At 42.2% G+C, this 18,331-nt stretch overlaps 1 protein-coding gene across 1 annotated transcript in view; it reads right to left on the reverse strand.

The window, feature by feature from the left end:
• Positions 1–77: 77 nt before the first annotated feature.
• The window catches only part of LOC106582972 (4'-phosphopantetheine phosphatase), a 28,838-nt gene continuing 10,584 nt past the window's right edge, over positions 78–18,331 (reverse strand). The window contains exons 7-19 of the mRNA XM_014166617.2: positions 18,064–18,245; positions 15,223–15,304; positions 14,968–15,068; positions 7,986–8,141; positions 7,748–7,860; positions 7,444–7,531; positions 7,018–7,169; positions 3,594–3,649; positions 3,438–3,487; positions 3,128–3,232; positions 2,879–2,979; positions 2,707–2,775; positions 78–1,826 (exon numbers count right to left, since the gene is read on the reverse strand). Coding sequence (XP_014022092.2) covers positions 1,571–1,826; positions 2,707–2,775; positions 2,879–2,979; positions 3,128–3,232; positions 3,438–3,487; positions 3,594–3,649; positions 7,018–7,169; positions 7,444–7,531; positions 7,748–7,860; positions 7,986–8,141; positions 14,968–15,068; positions 15,223–15,304; positions 18,064–18,245 — 1,511 coding nt within the window. The 3' untranslated portion in view covers positions 78–1,570. The remainder of the gene's footprint in view (positions 1,827–2,706; positions 2,776–2,878; positions 2,980–3,127; positions 3,233–3,437; positions 3,488–3,593; positions 3,650–7,017; positions 7,170–7,443; positions 7,532–7,747; positions 7,861–7,985; positions 8,142–14,967; positions 15,069–15,222; positions 15,305–18,063; positions 18,246–18,331) is intronic.

The following is an 18,331-nucleotide window of genomic DNA, read 5'->3' on the forward strand; positions in this document are numbered from 1 at the left end:
TATCAACTCCCCTCCCATGAACTCACTAAAATTTCACAAGTACTCCCCGCCCCCTACCGAAAACATGACAAACGGCATTAAAATATATTCAGATTTAATTAAAAGTGATTGTCAAGAGAAAATACTTTGCCTAATTTCGGCGCATCATGAACTCATAACGCAAATTAATTATATGAACACTTATTCACATGTCTATACACAAATTATAATACAATATCGCAAAGTGAGTTCACAGGTTAAGCAAAACGCCATGGAAACATTTGGACAGCAAGACCTCAACCTCCATTTCAGACACCTGGTTTGATAAAGATAGTATGAATGAGTATCATCAGTAAGTAAATGAACCATAAAATACTTTGTCACCTCCAATCACCCAGAGCATTACTTTAATAAGAGCAGATCTGTTATTGCCTTAGTTTAAACTATTTTAAGAATTGAAAGTAGATCCCTTTTACACAACATTTTTGTTAATGACAGTGGTTAGCCTACTGTTTGACAACTTCAATGTTTGTTGTTTGGAAGCAGACCTAATTTACTAAGGCTACCAACAAAATGATAATGACACAAAGATGGCTTAAACATTTGCAATAAAATGACCTGAAATACACGTTTTGAGTTTGACACAACACACTTTCAGAACATCCATTGAACAAAATATACTTCACATTTAATTTGGGTTGTTAGGAGCATATTTCACAGTAAAATACTGCCACCTTCTGGAATTAAGAATAATTTTAACCCCATCAATAAAGTGCTATTATCCACTCTTTTCAAACAAATTCCCAGTAGCAACATTTTAGCTTCTCAGGCAATGATCATCACACAATTAAGTAAATAATCTCAATTCCCCTAGTGGCAGTGATGAAAGGAGGCAAATCCTGGAATCAAAGAAAAGACACTCATGTAGCCCAAGGTAACAAACGTCCATGTTTCCCTACACGAGAAATTAAACCAGGTTGGTTGTATTTTTGAACAAGTTATGCTTTATCACTCCAACCTCAAGGCACATTTACCATATTTTTGTGTTGCTTCACCACAGATTGCTGTAATTACCCTGGTAGCAAGCCACACACAAAGCATCACCACTGAAAGGGAAACGTTGTCATGGTAACCATTGGGATGCTGTGTGTAAACAGCAGGGTACTGATGATAACCTGTCTATAAATGCACTTAGTAGAGTATCTCACCAGCATTGACAGTCAATCTGCAAAGAGCGCACACCTCTACCACTGACAACTGTTGTCTGTTCTGATACCTTAACTATAATTTAGCCTGTGATCTACGAGAACACACAACATGGTGCAAAGTATGGCTGTATATTCAAAAAATAAAGACATTTAAACATTCTGGTGTTACAAAGCAATGTAATACTCTTTGACATCCTTGCTAAAATAACCCCCAAAGTTTTCAAATCAACCTAAGTCCACTGATTATCTTAACACCTCCCTGTACAATTAGCATGTCAATCATCAGGAGGTGGTCAAATCAACCCTATTACAGCCAACTGGACCTCTCCAACTAGTACCTCAACCAGTTCAGCCTGTCCCATGATCAGACTTCAAAAGAGAGATTATGAAGGCGTCACTGGAACATGATCCAGGGTGGTGGTTTTGTGGCCTGGTGGCACCTCATACTTGAAGACCACACTGAAGAGCTTGCCCCCCAGCCGGTCAGCCAGCCAGGAGTTCTTGATGACAGCCATCTTGAGGCTCTCGCAGCTCAATATGGCGTAGTAGTTGGTGTGGATGGCCCGGCCCATGCCCTCGATGATCACCAGGTCTACATGGCGCTCTCGCACAACCCCAGCCAACACCTTGTCAAGACGGCTGTGGTGGGGAGAGAAATTAAACACACATTTGGGAGGATTTACCTTAAAAATGTAAGTTAACAGAAATTACCGTAAATTCCGGACTATAAGTCGCAACTTTTTTCCCAGCTTTGAACCTCGTGGCTTAAACAATGACGCGGCTAATATATGGATTTTTCCCGCTTTAAATTTTTTTCTCTCCAAAAAAAACACATTCTGTGACGTGCTCAGTTTTTTGCCGGCATGAAGCTTTCATTAGACCAATGAAATTGCCAAACGGGTTAAGGTCAAACAACTTTTTTGTTTAGATTAAATCGAGCGCTCTCAAACTTCCCATCATTCTGATTACAGTATTCATTTTGTCACCCTCATCATGGCAAAGACACGGAGAAATGCATATGATGCAGCTTTCAAGTTGAAGGCGATTGATTTGGCTGTTGGAAAAGGAAATAGAGCTGCTGCACGGGAGCTTGGTCTTAATGAGTCGATGTTAAGACGTTGGAAACAGCAGCGTTAGGAATTGACTTATTAGCTTACTGCTAATTTTTTGTTACAAGCCGTGTTTCGTTAAAGCCTATTTATTTTTGTTACAAGCCGTGTTTCGTTAAAGCCTATTTATTTTTGTTACAAGCCGTGTTTAGTTAAAGCCTGTGTAAAGTTCATTTGTTTCAATGTACCGGTAGGCACCTGCGGCTTATAGACATGTGCAGCTTATTCATGTTCAAAATAATACTTTTTTTTAAATTCAGTGGGTGCGGCTTATATTCAGGTGCGCTTAATAGTCCGGAAATTACGGTACTAAAGAAACTTAAAATGTTTCTTCAGGTTATGTTTTTAAACATAATTAACAAAGGTGTGTTACGTTGAAATATAATGAACGCTTAAGAACTAAAACAGACCTCAAGTCTAAGCAAGGAGAGCTGGAGCCACTCTGGACTAGCGTCAGCCTGTCCTCCTTCACAGCAGACCTGCAAAACAAATTAAATGGACATTGGCATGCTGGTATAGGAAAACCAAAAAAACGTATATTTTACATCCATAAATGCAGTGACAAAAGACTTAAATACTCACTGTATGACTAAATCCATTGCAGCTATTCTTTCAGTCAAGATCTGCAGCTCACTGTTTGTAACATCATTCAGAGCTGGGCTAGAGTTGCTGGCAAGGACAACCTGGAAAACAACATAGCAGGGGGTCAAAGGAAGAAAAAAGGATATCTTGCTGCATTCATACTGTTTTATTAAACCCTGTTTATATTTGAAGGGGTGGTACAAGTGACAGCTTTTCAGATATGAGGGGATGGACTGTGTAGCTTCTTACCTCTGTTCCCCTGCAGAGAAGCTCTCTGACAAATGGGAACACTCCAAGTATGATATCTATTCCACTATTATCTACGAAAAACAATGCACACTTATGAGGTGGGCCCTGGAAAAGAAAGCCAGTAGGCATGGTATTCAATTACTGTTCCACAGCATCAAGTCATATACATCTTTGTGCCAAATCCTAACTTGAGATCCAGGCACAGAACTTCTGTGGATCTTAAGTTAGGATGTGGCCCATAAACCAAATGCAGCGAATATAATCACAACTTTGAAACACTTCAACATCAGGAAACAGTTTAAATTCTTACCTTCAGTCTCTCGAGCCATTGGTCATAGGCATCCACAAGCCACGGCCGATCTATGGAGAAAAAGGGACTATAATTAAGTAGCCTGTATAGGTTGCAGCAGCAGTATAAAATGCAGGACCCATATAAAACACGTTAACCCAATAGGGGCTTTCATACCTTCCAACTGCAGTTTTGCATGTTCAAAGCCAAACTCCGGATCAGACTCCAGAACACTATTACAAGTGAAAACGTGAGCATGAGTGACAATCTTTGCTCATCTAAAAACACAATATTTTCTCAAAAAAATTGAAATATACAGTACCAGACGAAAGTTGACATCTACTCCTTCCAGGGTTTTTCTTTATTTCTACATTGTAGAATAACAGTGAAGACATCAAAACAATGAAATAACATATAGAATCATGTAGTAACCAAAAAAAGTTTCAAATCAAAATATATTTTATATTTGAGATCCTTCAAAGTAGCCACCCTTTGCCTTGACAGCTTTGCACACTCTTGCCATTCAACCAGCTTCATGAATGTTTTTCAACAGTCTTGAAGGAGTTCCCACATATGCTGAGCACTTGTTGGCTGATTTTCCTTCACTCTGCGGTCCAACACATCCCAAACCATCTCAATTGGGTTCAGGTCAGGTGATTGTGGATGCCAGGTCATCTGATGCAGCACTCCATTACTCTCCTTCTTGGTCAAATAGCCCTTACACAGCTTGGAGGTGTGTTGGGTAATTGTCCTGTTGAAAAACAAATGATAGTCCCACTAAGCACAAACCAGATGGTGTATCGCTGCAGAATTCTGTGGTAGCCATGATGGTAAAGTGTGCCTTAAATTCTAAATAAATCACTGGCAGTGTCACCAGCAAAGCACCCCCACACCACCTCCTCCATGCTTCACAGTGGGAATCACACATGCGGAGATAATTCGTTCAATTTACAAAAGACACAGCAGTTGGAACCAAAAATAAAACATTTGGACCAAAGGACAGATTTCGACTGGTCTAATGTGCATTGCTCGTGTTTCTTGGTCCAAGCAAGTATCTTCTTCTTACTGGTGTCTTTTAGTAGTGGTTTCTTTGAAGCAATTCGACCATGAAGGCCTGATTGACGTACTCTCCTCTGAACAATTGATGTCTGTTACTTGAACTTTGTGAAGCATTTATTTGGACTGCAATCTGAGATGCAACTAACTCTAACGAACTTATCCTCTGCAGAAAAGGTAACTCTGGGTCTTATTTTCCTGTGGCGGTCCTCATGAGAGCCAGTTTCATCATAGCGCTTGATTGTTTTTGTGACTGCACTTGTAGAAACTTTAAAAGTTCTTGAAATTTTCCGGATTGAACAATGGACTGTCGTTTCTTTTGCTTATTTGAGCCGTTCTTGTCATAAGATGGACTTGGTCTTCTACCAAGTAGGGCTATCGTCTGTATACCACACCTACCTTGTCATAACTGATTGTCTCAAACGCATTAAGGAAAGAAATTCCTCAAATGAACTTAAGGCACACCTGTTAATTGAAATGCATTCCTGCTTGATAGAATGCCAAGAGTGTGCAAAGCTGTCATCAAGGCAAAAGGTCGCTACTTAAAAGAATCTCAAATATATTATATTTTGATTTGTTTTAACACTTTTTCGGTTACTACATGATTCTATACGAGTTATTTCAGTGTTAATGTCTTCACAATTATTCTACAATGTAGAAAATAGTAAAAATAAAAGAAACCCTGGAATGAGTAGGTGTGTCCAAACGTTTGACTGCTACTGTATGTACACACATACATACACAGAGCATTCGGACATTACAGCTTTATTCTAAAATTGATTCAATTGTTTTTTCCTCAATCTACACACAATACCCCATAATTACAAAGCAAAAACAGGTTTTTAGAAATGTAGTAAAAATAAAACCCTGAAATATCACATTTAAATAAGTATTCAGACCCTTTACTCAGTGCTTTGTTGAAGAACCTTTGGCAGTGATTACAGCCTTGAGTATGATGCTACAAGTTTGGCACACCTGTATTTGGGGAGTTTCTCCCATTCTTCTATGCAGATCCTCTCAAGCCCTGTCAAGTTGGATGAGGAGCGTCACCGCACTGCTATTTTCAGGTCTCTCCAGAGATGTTTGATCGGGTTCAAGTCCGGGCTCTGGCTGGGCCACTCAAGGACATTCAGAGACTTGTCCCGAAGCCACTCCTGTGTTGTCTTGGCTGTGTGCTTAGGGTCATTATCCTGTTTAAAAGGTGTACCTTCGTCCCAGTCTAAGATCCTGAGTGCTCTGGAGCAGGTTTTCATTTAGGATCTCCGTACTTTCTACATTTATCTATCCCTTAATCCTGACTAGTCTCCCAGTCCATGCCAGTGAAAAACATCCCCACAGCATGATGCTGCCACCACCATGCTTCACCGTAGGGATGGTGCCAGGTTTCCTCCAGATGTGGCGATTGGCATTCAGACCAAATAATTCGATCTTGGTTTCAACAGACCATAGAATCTTGTTTCTCATGGTCTGAGAGTCTTTAGGTGCCTTTTGGCAAATTTCAAGCGGGCTGTCACGTGCGTTTCACTGAAGAGTGGCTTCCATCTGGCCACTCTACCATAAAAGGCCTGATTGGTGGAGTTCTGCAGAGATGGTTGTCCTTCTGGAAGGTTATCCCATCTCCACAGAGGAACTCTGGAGCTTCGTCAGAGTGACCATCGGGTTCTCGGTTACCTCCCTTATCAAGGCCCTTCTCCCTCGATTGCTCAGTTTGGCCAGGCGGCCAGCTCTCCGAAGAGTCTTGGTGGTTCCAAACTTCTTCCATTTAAGAATGATGGAGGCCACTGTGTTCTTGGGGATTTTCAATGCTGCAGAAATGTTTTGGTACCCTTCCCCAGATCTGTGCCTCGACACAATCCTGTCTCAGAGCTCTACGGACAATTCCTTCAACCTCATGGTTTGGTTTTTGCTCTGACATGCACTGTCACCTGTGGGACCTTATATAACCAGGTGTACCTTTCCAAATCATGTCCAATCAATACAATTTTCCACAGGTGGAATCCAATCAATTGTGCTTCGGGACAAGTCTCTGAACGTCCTTGAGGGGCCCAGCCAGAGCCCGGACTTCAACCCGATTGAACATCTCTGGAGAGACCTGAAGAAAGCTGTGCAGCGACACTCCCCAGCCTACCTGACAGAGCTTGAGAGGATCTCCCCAAAGAAACTCCCCAAATACAGGTGTGCTAAGCTTGTAGCGTCATACTAAAAAATACTCGATGTTGTAATCATGGCCAAAGGTGCTTTAACAAAGTACTGAGTAAAGGGTCTGAATACTTATGTAAATGTGATTTCAGTTTTTATTTTTAATACATTTACAAACATTTCTAAACCTCTTTTTGCTTTGTCATTATGGGATATTGTGTAGATTTATGAGGGGAAAAAATGTAATTCGTTTTAGAATAAGGCTGTAATTTAACAAAGTGGAAAAAGTCAAGGGGTCAGAAAACCTTCCCGAATGCACTGTATATGACCAGAATTTTTGTCCTAATAATATCCTTCAAAGTCCCAAGTTTAGGAGTGCACCGAGTGCAGCCTCATTAAGACTCACTCCGATACAGCCTTGGCTCCCCAATCGAAGACGTTCCCAGCCAGGAGGCCCCTGACCAGGGCAAACTGCCTCTGCTCCCAGCTCAGCTCCTCCAGGGACTTGACTGCCTTCTGGAAGTACTTGAGGGCCATGTCGTTCTCCCCCTGTTTGATCTGTGGGAGGGATGGAGACACAGCACTGAGACAACAGCTTCCTCCCACTTCTCACTGATGAGCGACAACATTAGCAATTCATGCTAATCAAGGCAAGTGGACATGAAATTACATTAAAAGGCACACAAGACGACACTTGAAAGCTTCAGATGAACTACAACATTCAAGGTAAATCAATTCCAGAAAAAGTGTAGCATTAGAACATTTATTGGAACCGTGAACAACAATAGAGAAAAATAGTTTTATAGGAAAGAGCTATAGAATCAACTCAAACCTTTGAGTATGGGTCAGGGAAGTTGAACTCGTTTAAACAGTGTTCTCTTGTGTCTAACAGACTTCTGACAGTGAGGGATCCATAAGCACTAGAGGTGAGAAGAGAAGTACTCTACATTAGCAGATAAACACATACAGATTGGTGAGGGAACAGTGAGACTTCATCTTCAAGAGTGACTCATCCACTAATAAGATGCCTTTGGAGACAAGCATCTATAAATTATCAAGAAACCGTGTTATGCTCTAGTTGGTTTAACAGCCTTTGAAATCTATCTGCAGCATTCAGATCCTGTGGCTCCCCTTACAAAGGCTGGTGGCGGAGGGTCTGAAGCTTGTGCTGGTACTTGTGACGGAACTTCTCTGCTCGTTCAGCGGCCTCTGGAAGGTCAGGCTGGCTGGCAACAGCTCTCTTCACCACCTATCCAAAGCACATTGCCCAGATCAGCCGTTTCAAAAGTGACCAGGATAAGGACTCCCTGTCAATGCATCATGCAATGTGTGTATATTGATTAATAGACCAGTGGCAGGTTCTCTGCCTCTTACCCCATCCAGGGCCTCCTCGAAGCAGTAGAGCCAGTACTCCCGTGCAAGGGCGTCCTCTGAGAGGTCCACTGTGTCTGGGATGTAGGAGGACGGGTCCTGCAGCAGGGGCAGATTCACCAGCTGCCTCTCCAGACGGTCCATCTCCAACATGTCAAACTGAAACCGGAGAGGAGACACACTGAGCACTGTACATAATGCAAGGCTAAGGCATTCATGCACACTTAGATGGGTTGCCTCACAACGTCATAGAAATGATGCGTGCACATCGCAGGGGTAAAAGGCTGTGTTATGATTCTGAATGGTCAGATAGCCAGCAACAATGACAAGAAGCTGCCATAGTCGGCAAATCCGATCACGACTCCATCTTGCTCCTACAGTCCTATAGGCAGAAACTCAAACAAGATGTACCCATGACTAGAACATTCAACGCTGTTCTGACCAATCGGAATCCACGCTTCCAGATTGTTTTGATCACGAGGACTGGGAAATGTTCCGGGCAGCCTCAGAGAATAACATCGATCTACAGATGAAGTCGGAAGTTTACATACACCTTAGCCAAATACATTTAAACTCAGTTTTTCACAACTCCTGACATTTAATTTTAGTAAAATTTCCCTGTTTAAGGTCAGTTAGGATCACCATGTTATTTTAAGAATGTGAAATGTCAGAATAATAGTAGAGAGAATGATTTATTTCAGCTTTTATTTCTTTCATCACATTCCCAGCGAGTCAGAAGTTTACACACACTCAATGAGTATTTGGTAGCATTGCCTTTAAATTGTTAAACTTGGGTCAAATGTTTTGGGTAGCCTTCCACACGCTTCCCACAATAAGTTGGGTGAATTTTGTCCCATTCCTCCTGACAGAGCTGGGGTAACCGAGTCAGGTTTGTAGGCCTCATTGCTCACACTTTCAGTTCTCCCCACAAATCGTCTATCGGATTGAGGTCAGGGATTTGTGATGGCCGCTCCAATACATTGACTTTGTTGTCCTTAAGCCATTTTGCCACAACTTTAGAAGTATGCTTGGTGTTATTGTCCATTTGGAAGACCCATTTGCAAAGCTTTAACTTCATGACTAACTGTCTTGAGATGTTGCTTCTGTATATCCACATAATTTTCCTTTCCTCATGATGCCATCTATTTTGTGAAGCGCACCAGTCCCTCCTGCAGCAAAGCACCCCCACAACATGATGCTGCCACCCCCGTGCTTCACATTTAGGATGGTGTTCTTCGGCTTGCAAACCTCCCCCTTTTTCCTCCAAACATAACGATGGTCATTATGGCCAAACAGTTCTATCCAAAAAGTACGATCTTTGGTCCCATGTGCAGTTGCAAACCGTAGTCTGGCATTGTTATGGCGGTTTCGGAGCAGTGGCTTCTTTCTTGCTGAGCGGCCTTTCAGGTTATGTCGATACAGGACTCGTTTTACTGTGGATATAGATACTTTTGTACCGGTTTCCTCCAGCATCTTCACAGGGTTCTTTGCTGTTGCTCTGGGATTGATTTTCACTTTTCGCACCAAAGTACGTTCATCTCTAGGAGACAGAACTCGTCTCCTTCCTGAGCGGTATGACAGCTGCGTGGTCCCATGGTGTTTATACTTGCGTACTATTGTTTGTAGAGATGAACGTGGTACCTTCAGGCATTTGGAAATTGCTCCCAAGGATGAACCAGACTTGTGGAGGTCTACAATTTTTCTTCTGAGGTCTTGGCTGATTTCTTTTGATTTTCCCACATTGTCAAGCAAAGAAGCACTGAGTTTGAAGGGAGGCCTTGAAATACATCCACAGGTGCACCTCCAATTGACTCAAATAATGTCAATTATCATATCAGAAGCTTCTAAATCCATGACATCATTTTCAGGAATTTTCCAAGCTGTTTAAAGGCACAGTCAACTTAGTGTATGTAAACTTCTGACCCACTGGAATTGTGATAGTGAAACATAAGGGAAAAAAATCTGTTTGTAAACAATTGTTGGAAAAATGACTTGTGTCATGCACAAAGTAGATGCCCTAACCGACTTGCCAACAATATAGTTTGTTAACCTGTTGGGGAAAGGGGGCAGTATTTGCACGGCCGGATAAAAAAAACGTACCCGATTTAATCTGGTTACTACTCCTGCCCAGTAACTAGAATATGCATATAATTAGTAGATTTGGAAAGAAAACTCTAAAGTTTCTAAAACTGTTTGAATGGTGTCTGTGAGTATAACAGAACTCATATGGCAGTCAAAACCCTGAGACAAATCCTAACAGGAAATGGAAATCTGATGTGTGGAATCACTTCAAACCTTTGCCATTGAAACACACAGGGACTTATTAATCATTTAGCACTTCCTAAGGCTTCCAATAGATGTCAACAGTCTTTACAACGTGGTTTGAGTCTTCTATGGTAGAAACTGACCCAAAGAGAGGCTTGGGAAGTTGGTCACAGGGGGAGGGCCATTACTACTATGACGCGGGCGCCCATGGGAACCCTTTTGTTCCGAAACGTTTAGTAAGACAATGCAATCGTCCGCCTTGAATATTATTGAAGCTCTGGTTGAAAAAGGCCCTAAAAATGTATGTTATACAACGTTTGACATGTTTGAACGAACATAAATATATTTTCTTTGCACATTCGTGACGACAAGTCCCGCGCGCTTCAGTACATTATGAGTAGCCTTCGGAAAGCGCTAACAAGAAGGAGCTATTGGGACATAAATTATTAACTTTTTCGAACAAAACTACATTTGTTGTGGACCTGGGATTCCTGGAAGTGCCTTCTGATGAAGATAATCAAAGGTAAGGGAATATTTAGAATAGTATATTTCATTTTAGATGGTTCCAAGATGGCGCTAACATGTATCGCCTAGCCTATTTTTCTGAGCATACCACGTCGTTTATTGCAAAGTGTGACTTCCCAGTAAAGTTATTTTTAAAATCTGGCAATGCGGTTGCATTCACGAGATGTTAATCTATAATTCTTTGAATGACAATATTACATTTTAACAATGTTTTCGAATAGTAATTTTGTAAATTGTAGCGCTGATTCACCGGAAGCATTTGAGGGAAAATATTTTCTGAATGTCACGCGCCGATGTAAAATGCTGTTTTTATATATAAATATGAACTTTATCGAACAAAAAATGCATGTATTGTGTAACATGATGTCCTAGGAGTGTCATCTGATGAGGATTGTCAAAGGTTAGTGCTGCATTTAGCTGTGTCTTGGGTATTTGTGATGCATGCTAGTTGCTTTGAAAATGGCAGTGTGATTTTTTTTGGCAGGGTACTCTCCTAACATAATCTAATGTTTTGCTTTTGCTGTAAAGCCTTTTTGAAATTGGACAACGTGGTTCGATTCAGGAGAGGTGTATCTATAAAATGGTGTAAAATAGTCATATGTTTGAGAAATTGAAGTTATAGCATTTGAGGTTTTGTATTTCACGCGACGCGATTCCACTGGCTGTTGACTAGGGTGGGCGTCCCACGTTCCCAGACAGGTTAAGAAGAAATTTGTGGAGTGGTTGAAAAACGAGTTAACGACTCCAACCTAAGTGTATGTAAACTTCTGACTTCAACTGTTTACGCTGACTCTGAGAATTTATAAGGAGGTGCATTGGAAATGTATCCCACTGTGACTATTAAAACCTACCCTAACCAAAATCCATGGAAGGATGGCGGCATTTGCGCAAAACTGAAAGCGCGAACCACCGCATTCAGCCATGGAAAGAGGACTGGGAACATGGCCGAATATAAACAGTATAGTTAATCCCTCTGCAAGGCAATCAAACAAAATGTCGGTATAGGGACAAAGTGGAGTCACAATTCAACGGCTCAGACACGAGACGTATGTGGAAGGGTCTACAGGCAAATACGGACTACAAAAAGAAAACCAGCCACGTCACCGACGTATTATTTCCAGACAAACTAAACACCTTCTTTGCCGCTTTGAGGATAATACAGTGCTACCGACGCGGCCCTCTAACAAGGACTCTTCTTTTCCATGGTCGATAAGTCATTTAAACATTTTAACCAACGCAAGGCTGCTGACCCAGACAACATCCCTAGCCACGTCCTAAGAGCATGCGCAGACCAGCTGGCGGGTGTGTTTACAGACATATTCAATCACTCCCTATCCTAGTCTGCTGTCTCCACATGCTTCAAGATGGCCAACATTGTTTCTGTAACCAAAGCAAAGATAACTGAACTAAATGACTATAGCCCCGTAGCACTCACCTCTGGCATCATGAAGTGCTTTGAGAGACTAGTCAAGGGTCATATCATCTATAACTTACCTGCCACCCTTGACCCACTTCAGTTTGCATACCGCCCCAACAGGTCCAGACGATGCAATCGCCATCACACTGCCCTATACCATCTGGACAAGAGGAATACCTACGTAAGAATGCTGTTCATTGACTACAGCTCAGCATTCAACACCATAGTACACTCCAAGCTCATCATTAAGCTGGAGGCCCTGGGTCACAACCCTGCCCTGTGCAATTGGGTCCTGGACTTTGAGAGGCCGCCCCCAGGTGGTGAAGGTAAGAAACATCGCTGACCTTCAAAACTGGGGCCCCACAAGGGTGCGTGCTCAGCCCCCTCCTGTACTCCCTGTTCACACATGACTGCGTGGTCATGCACACCTCCAACTCAATCATCAAGGTTGCAGACGACACAACAGTAGTGGGCTTGATTACCAACAACGACGAGACAGCCTACAGGGAGGTGAGGGCACTGGGAGTGTGGTCAGGAAAACAACCTCTCAGTCAACGTCAACAAAACAAAGGAGATGATCGTGGACTTCAGGAAACAGGAGGGAGCACCCCCCCTATCCACATCGAAGGGACAGTAGTGGAGAAGGTAGAAAGCTTCAAGTTCCTCGGCGTACACAGACAAACTGAAAAGGTCCACCCACACAGACAGTGTGGTGAAGGCACAACAGCACCTCTCAACCTCAGGAGGCTGAAGAAATGAGTCTTGTCACCTAAAACCCTGACAAACTTTTACAGATGCACAATTGAGAGCATCCTGTCAGGCTATATCACCGCTTGGTACGGCAACTGCACCACCCTCAACCGCAAGGCTCTCCAGAGGGTGGTGCGGTCTGCACAACGCATTACTGGGAGCAAACTACCTGCCCTCCAGGACACCTACAGCACCCGATGTCACAGGAAGGCCAAATAGATCATCAACGACAACAACCATCCGAGCCACTGCCTGTTCACCTCGCTACCACCCAGAAGGCAAGGTCAGTACAGGTGCATCAAAGCTGGGACCAAGAGACTGAAAACAGCTTCTATCTCAAGGCCATCATACTGCTAAAAAGCAATCACTAACTCAGAAGCTGCTGCCTACATTGACTCACTATTCACTTTAATAAGGTTTACATATCTTTCATTACTCATCGCATATGTATATACTGCATCTTGCCTATGCCGCTCGGCCATCGCTCATCCACGTACATATTCTTATTCCATCCCTTTAGATTTGTGTGTATTAGGTAGTTGTTGGGGAATTGTTAGATTACTTGTTAGATATTACTGCACTGTCAGAACTAGAAGCACAAGCATTTTGCAACACTCGCATTAAAATCTGCTAACCATGTGTATGTGACCAATACAATTTGATGTGGGGACTCATAGGCGGCTCGTTTCAGCCAGTTGTATCTTGTTCTTGATACCAGGTCTTGTTTTGAGGTGTTTTGAGTAATGACACATCCATGCTAATATGGCTAAAATTCATTAGTTAGCTAACCAACAACTGTAACGATGTATTTGAGAGAAAACAAGTGCTTCTTGTGCACATTTATGTTTTCAATAAATATTTGGAGGCCAAATATAGTTTACATGATATCAAAAAGAAAGGAGGACCAAGTCGCTCTTCATCTAAATAATTAAAATGCCTTTATTTGTATGGCATGTTCAATGGGAAAACATTTTGAAAATTCCGACACGTTTCGGCTGCATGGCCTTCGTCAGGGAGTACAAAGAAATAATACAATGTCCTCATTTGAACAGCTTTTCAAATTAGCCCTAATTTGAAGAGGGAGTTTACATGTTGTCAATAATCCTTTGAACATAAGCCAACCCAGTCTGTTTTGCCCCAAAGTTGCGCACGCATCGGTTTTGTGCTAAACAACCCTATAAAAGTGCAACGACTCCTTCCAACATAGCTAAACTCCAATATGTTTTCACTATGCCCCCTAGTGGTCATTGAGCTGAGAATAGCATTATGTGTCAAACTCCACACTGTTAGTGTGCAGTGGACACACGCGTCAACATTATAGTGTCAACATTAAAAAAATATAGTATACCACCTCACACCAGTCACATCCGTGCAGTGAGTATGATTTCATGCAGAATTTATAAGGTGAACAGACAAGACTACTATTCTCCAGTGTCACACAGGTTGGTTGACTATAAGGTTGGTTATAACATGTTACAGCAGAATTTAAACCATGACTACATAAAGCAACACTTCAAAGGCTGTTAAGCAATAAATATGTGAAAGGAAAAGGCTGGCATATTGCAGTTACAATGCCACAGCTGTCTCCCTGAAACCTTATTTAACCCATTGTGAATGTGAATGCTTGGCAAGCTGTGTAGCTACAAAGCCAGAATCATGAGGAAACATATAGCCCTAATCAAAACACTACACACAAAGCATGGAGAAGTACTTACGGAAAACTGAAGATAAGGGTTACAGTAGGTAAACAGAGGTAAGAGATTGTGGATATGAAGAGAAGAAATTAAAACAAATGTTAGACTGAAAAGATCAATGCCTCATACCAGGCTTGTAGATTTTAAAAGGACAGCGTTGGTGACATTTCCATAGAAAATATCAAATCCACAATCTCAGAAAGAGAGTGGGAGAATTTCTATAATGGTCAATGAAATGACACCAAAATTAAATAACACGTGGGTTATGAGCGCACCCTGGTGGTCTTAAGCAGACCTTTCAGTATTTTAACGTTTTCTTTTCCAATAGACTTACTGTTCCACTACGTGCACGTTGCATGGGGTTCAGGTCAGGAGAAGTACTCATAAGGCCAGAGCTCCCAGCATAGTTCTCCCCCCAGCTGTACTGGTTAGGATCTAGAGCAAGTGAAAAACATAAGTGAATTAGACAAAAGAAAGAACTTCCCATCAAGAAGAAAATCCTTACAAAACCTAGGGTGTGATAAAGTATGGATTCCCGTGCCACTTTCTGTCAAGAAGAAACCCCATAGATGAAAGCATCTTGACTCACTGTCTTCCTCTGCTCCCTTAAGGAAGGCTCCAATAGTCCCCAGATAGCCTTCATGCCTCAGGAAGAGTGCCTGGACTTCACCCTGCAAAAACACAATAGAAAACTCCACTCAGATGGAACCATTTCCAACTAATTATGCTCACAGATTGTATCATTTAAAAGTAGCCCATCAGCCCAATACAATCAAACATGTCATATCAATGTTTATGTATTATTATCTCCACTAGGGAGGGGCACGGTTAATCAAATATCCGGATATCAGACCGGACATTACTATTCGAAAACTTGAGTAATCTTCTTTTTTTTTTTGACCGGGGGCATTTAACAATGAAAAAGCTCCAAATTAAATTGTCCATGTTACATTGTTACACACAAGGACATGACATTTGAAATGCTTAATTTAATAAAATAAACCTTAAAATGTAGTGTTTATGTATGGCGACGTTAGCTACTGCTGCTTCAGAAGTTACGTGGCTTTGACAGAACATTGCTTACAGTTGCACACTGTAAATGTAGCCTACAGTTCTGAGGACACACATTGACTGCGTTTACACAGGCAGCCCAATTGAGCTTTTTTTTCTCACTAATTGGTATTTTGAACAATCAGATCAGCTCGGAAAAAGAGCTGATGTGAAAAGATCTGATGTCATTGGAAAAAATATCAGAATTGGCCTGCCTGTGTAAACGCAGCCAAAGTTGTAGTTTTATTTTCAAGCTCATATGTTGCGTTTTACACGAAAAGGCATTTTACCATCATAGCCATCCAGTCAGCCCTGACAAGGGTATGCCATTTTACCCACAGCAACTAGGCTACAGGTGCGCACCAACAGAGGGTCCACAAGACCTGACACATATCAATGCAAAACACGCACCAGAAAACTTTGTCTATGATGGCTAACAGACTTCTCTTTCACTGTTGCCGTTAGCCTAGGCTACTGTTAGCCAAAAACTAATAGCACCCTGAAAACAAATGTGCACTGTCTGCTGTTGTAGCACTTTGCTTTACTCTCTTGACCAATCAGAATGACGCAATGTGTATCTCAGGAAAAAGGGTATATTTGCATACTACCGTGTGAATACTGCAGTTCAGATTTGATTGCTGCTTTTCAAGCGCTTAACTAGGCCCATACCTGAATATAGTCAGCTGCTGTCAGATCCAGCTCTGTCAGTGCTAAATCTAGACCTCAATCAAAATGTACCTGGATTGAGAAAGACATGCTTGTTAATGAGGTACAGTGAGGGAAAAAAGTATTTCATCCCCTGCTGATTTTGTACATTTGCCCACTGACAAAGAAATGATCAGTCTATAATTTTAATGGTAGGTTTATTTGAACAGTGAGAGACAGAATAACAAAAAATCCAGAAAAACTGTCAAAAATGTTAAATTGATTTGCATTTTAAAATGAGGGAAATAAGTATTTGACCCCCTCTCAATCAGAAAGATTTCTGGCTCCCAGGTGTCTTTTATACAGGTAACGAGCTGAGATTAGGAGCACACTCTTAAAGGGAGTGCTCCTAATCTCAGCTTGTTACCTGTATAAAAGACACCTGTCCACAGAAGCAATCAATCAGATTCCAAACTCTCCACCATGGCAAAGACCAAAGAGCTCTCCAAGGATGTCAGGGACAAGATTGTAGACCTACACAAGGCTTGAATGGGCTACAAGACCATCGCCAAGCAGCTTGGTGAGAAGGTGACAACAGTTGGTGCGATTATTCGCAAATGGAAGAAACACAAAAGAACTGTCAATCTCCCTCGGCCTGGGGCTCCATGCAAGATCTCACCTCGTGGAGTTGCAATGATCATGAGAACAGTGAGGAATCAGCCCAGAACTACACGGGAGGATCTTGTCAATGATCTCAAGGCAGCCGGGACCATAGTCACCAAGAAAACAATTGGTAACACACTACGCCGTGAAGGACTGAAATCCTGCAGCGCCCGCAAGGTCCCCCTGCTCAAGAAAGCACATATACATGCCCGTCTGAAGTTCGCCAATGAACATCAATGATTCAGAGGACAACTGGGTGAAAGTGTTGTGGTCCGATGAGACCAAAATTGAGCTCTTTGGCATCAACTCAACGTGTTTGTAGGAGGAGGAATGCTGCCTATGACCCCAAGTACACCATCCCCACTGTCAAACATGGAGGTGGAAACATTATGCTTTGGGGGTGTTTTTATGCTAAGGGGACAGGACAATTTCACCGCATCAAAGGGACGATGGACGGGGCCACGTACTGTCAAATCTTGGGTGAGAACCTCCTTCCCTCAGCCAGGGCATTGAAAATAGGTCATGGATGGGTATTCCACCATGACAATGACCAAAAACACACGGCCAAGGCAACAAAGGAGGGGCTCAAGAAGAAGCACATTAAGGTCCTGGAGTGGCCTAGCCAGTCTCCAGACCTTAATCCCATAGAAAAATCTGTGGAGGGAGCTGAAGGTTCGAGTTGCCAAACGTCAGCCTCGAAACCTTAATGACTTGGAGAAGATCTGCAAAGAGGAGTGGGACAAAATCCCCCCTGAGATGTGTGCAAACCTGGTGGCCAACTACAAGAAATGTCTGACCTCTGTGATTGCCAACAAGGGTTTTGCCACCAAGTACTAAGTCATGTTTTGCAGAGGGGTCAAATACTTATTTCCCTCATTAAAATGCAAATCAACTTATAACATTTTTGACATGCCTTTTTCTGGATTTTTTTGTTGTTATTCTGTCTCTCACTGTTCAAATAAACCTGCCATTAAAATTGTAAACTGATCATTTCTTTGTCAGTGGGCAAATGTACAAAATCAGCAGGGGATCAAATACTTTTTCCCCTCACTGCACATTGTGGGGGGCTTGCCTTGGTGAAGAAGTTGATGCTGTAAGTGATGGTGTGCATAGTAACAGGGTGTCCTCGGATGAAGAAACCCCCAAAGTAGACCCTGGTCAAGTTGTGGAGCCGGGCATAGAGGCAGGCCAGCTGCCCAATGTCATTGCTGATCATATGGAGCAGGCTCTTAGCCATGTCTTCTTTAGAGAACTCTAATTCAGGAGGAGACAAAAGGTATGTCAACATACAGCCAAGTGAAGCACCAGAAACATAACTCGTCAACAAGCCCAGGTCCCAT

The sequence above is a fragment of the Salmo salar genome, chromosome ssa22 (assembly GCF_905237065.1).
Source record: "Salmo salar chromosome ssa22, Ssal_v3.1, whole genome shotgun sequence".
Lineage (NCBI taxonomy): Eukaryota > Metazoa > Chordata > Actinopteri > Salmoniformes > Salmonidae > Salmo > Salmo salar.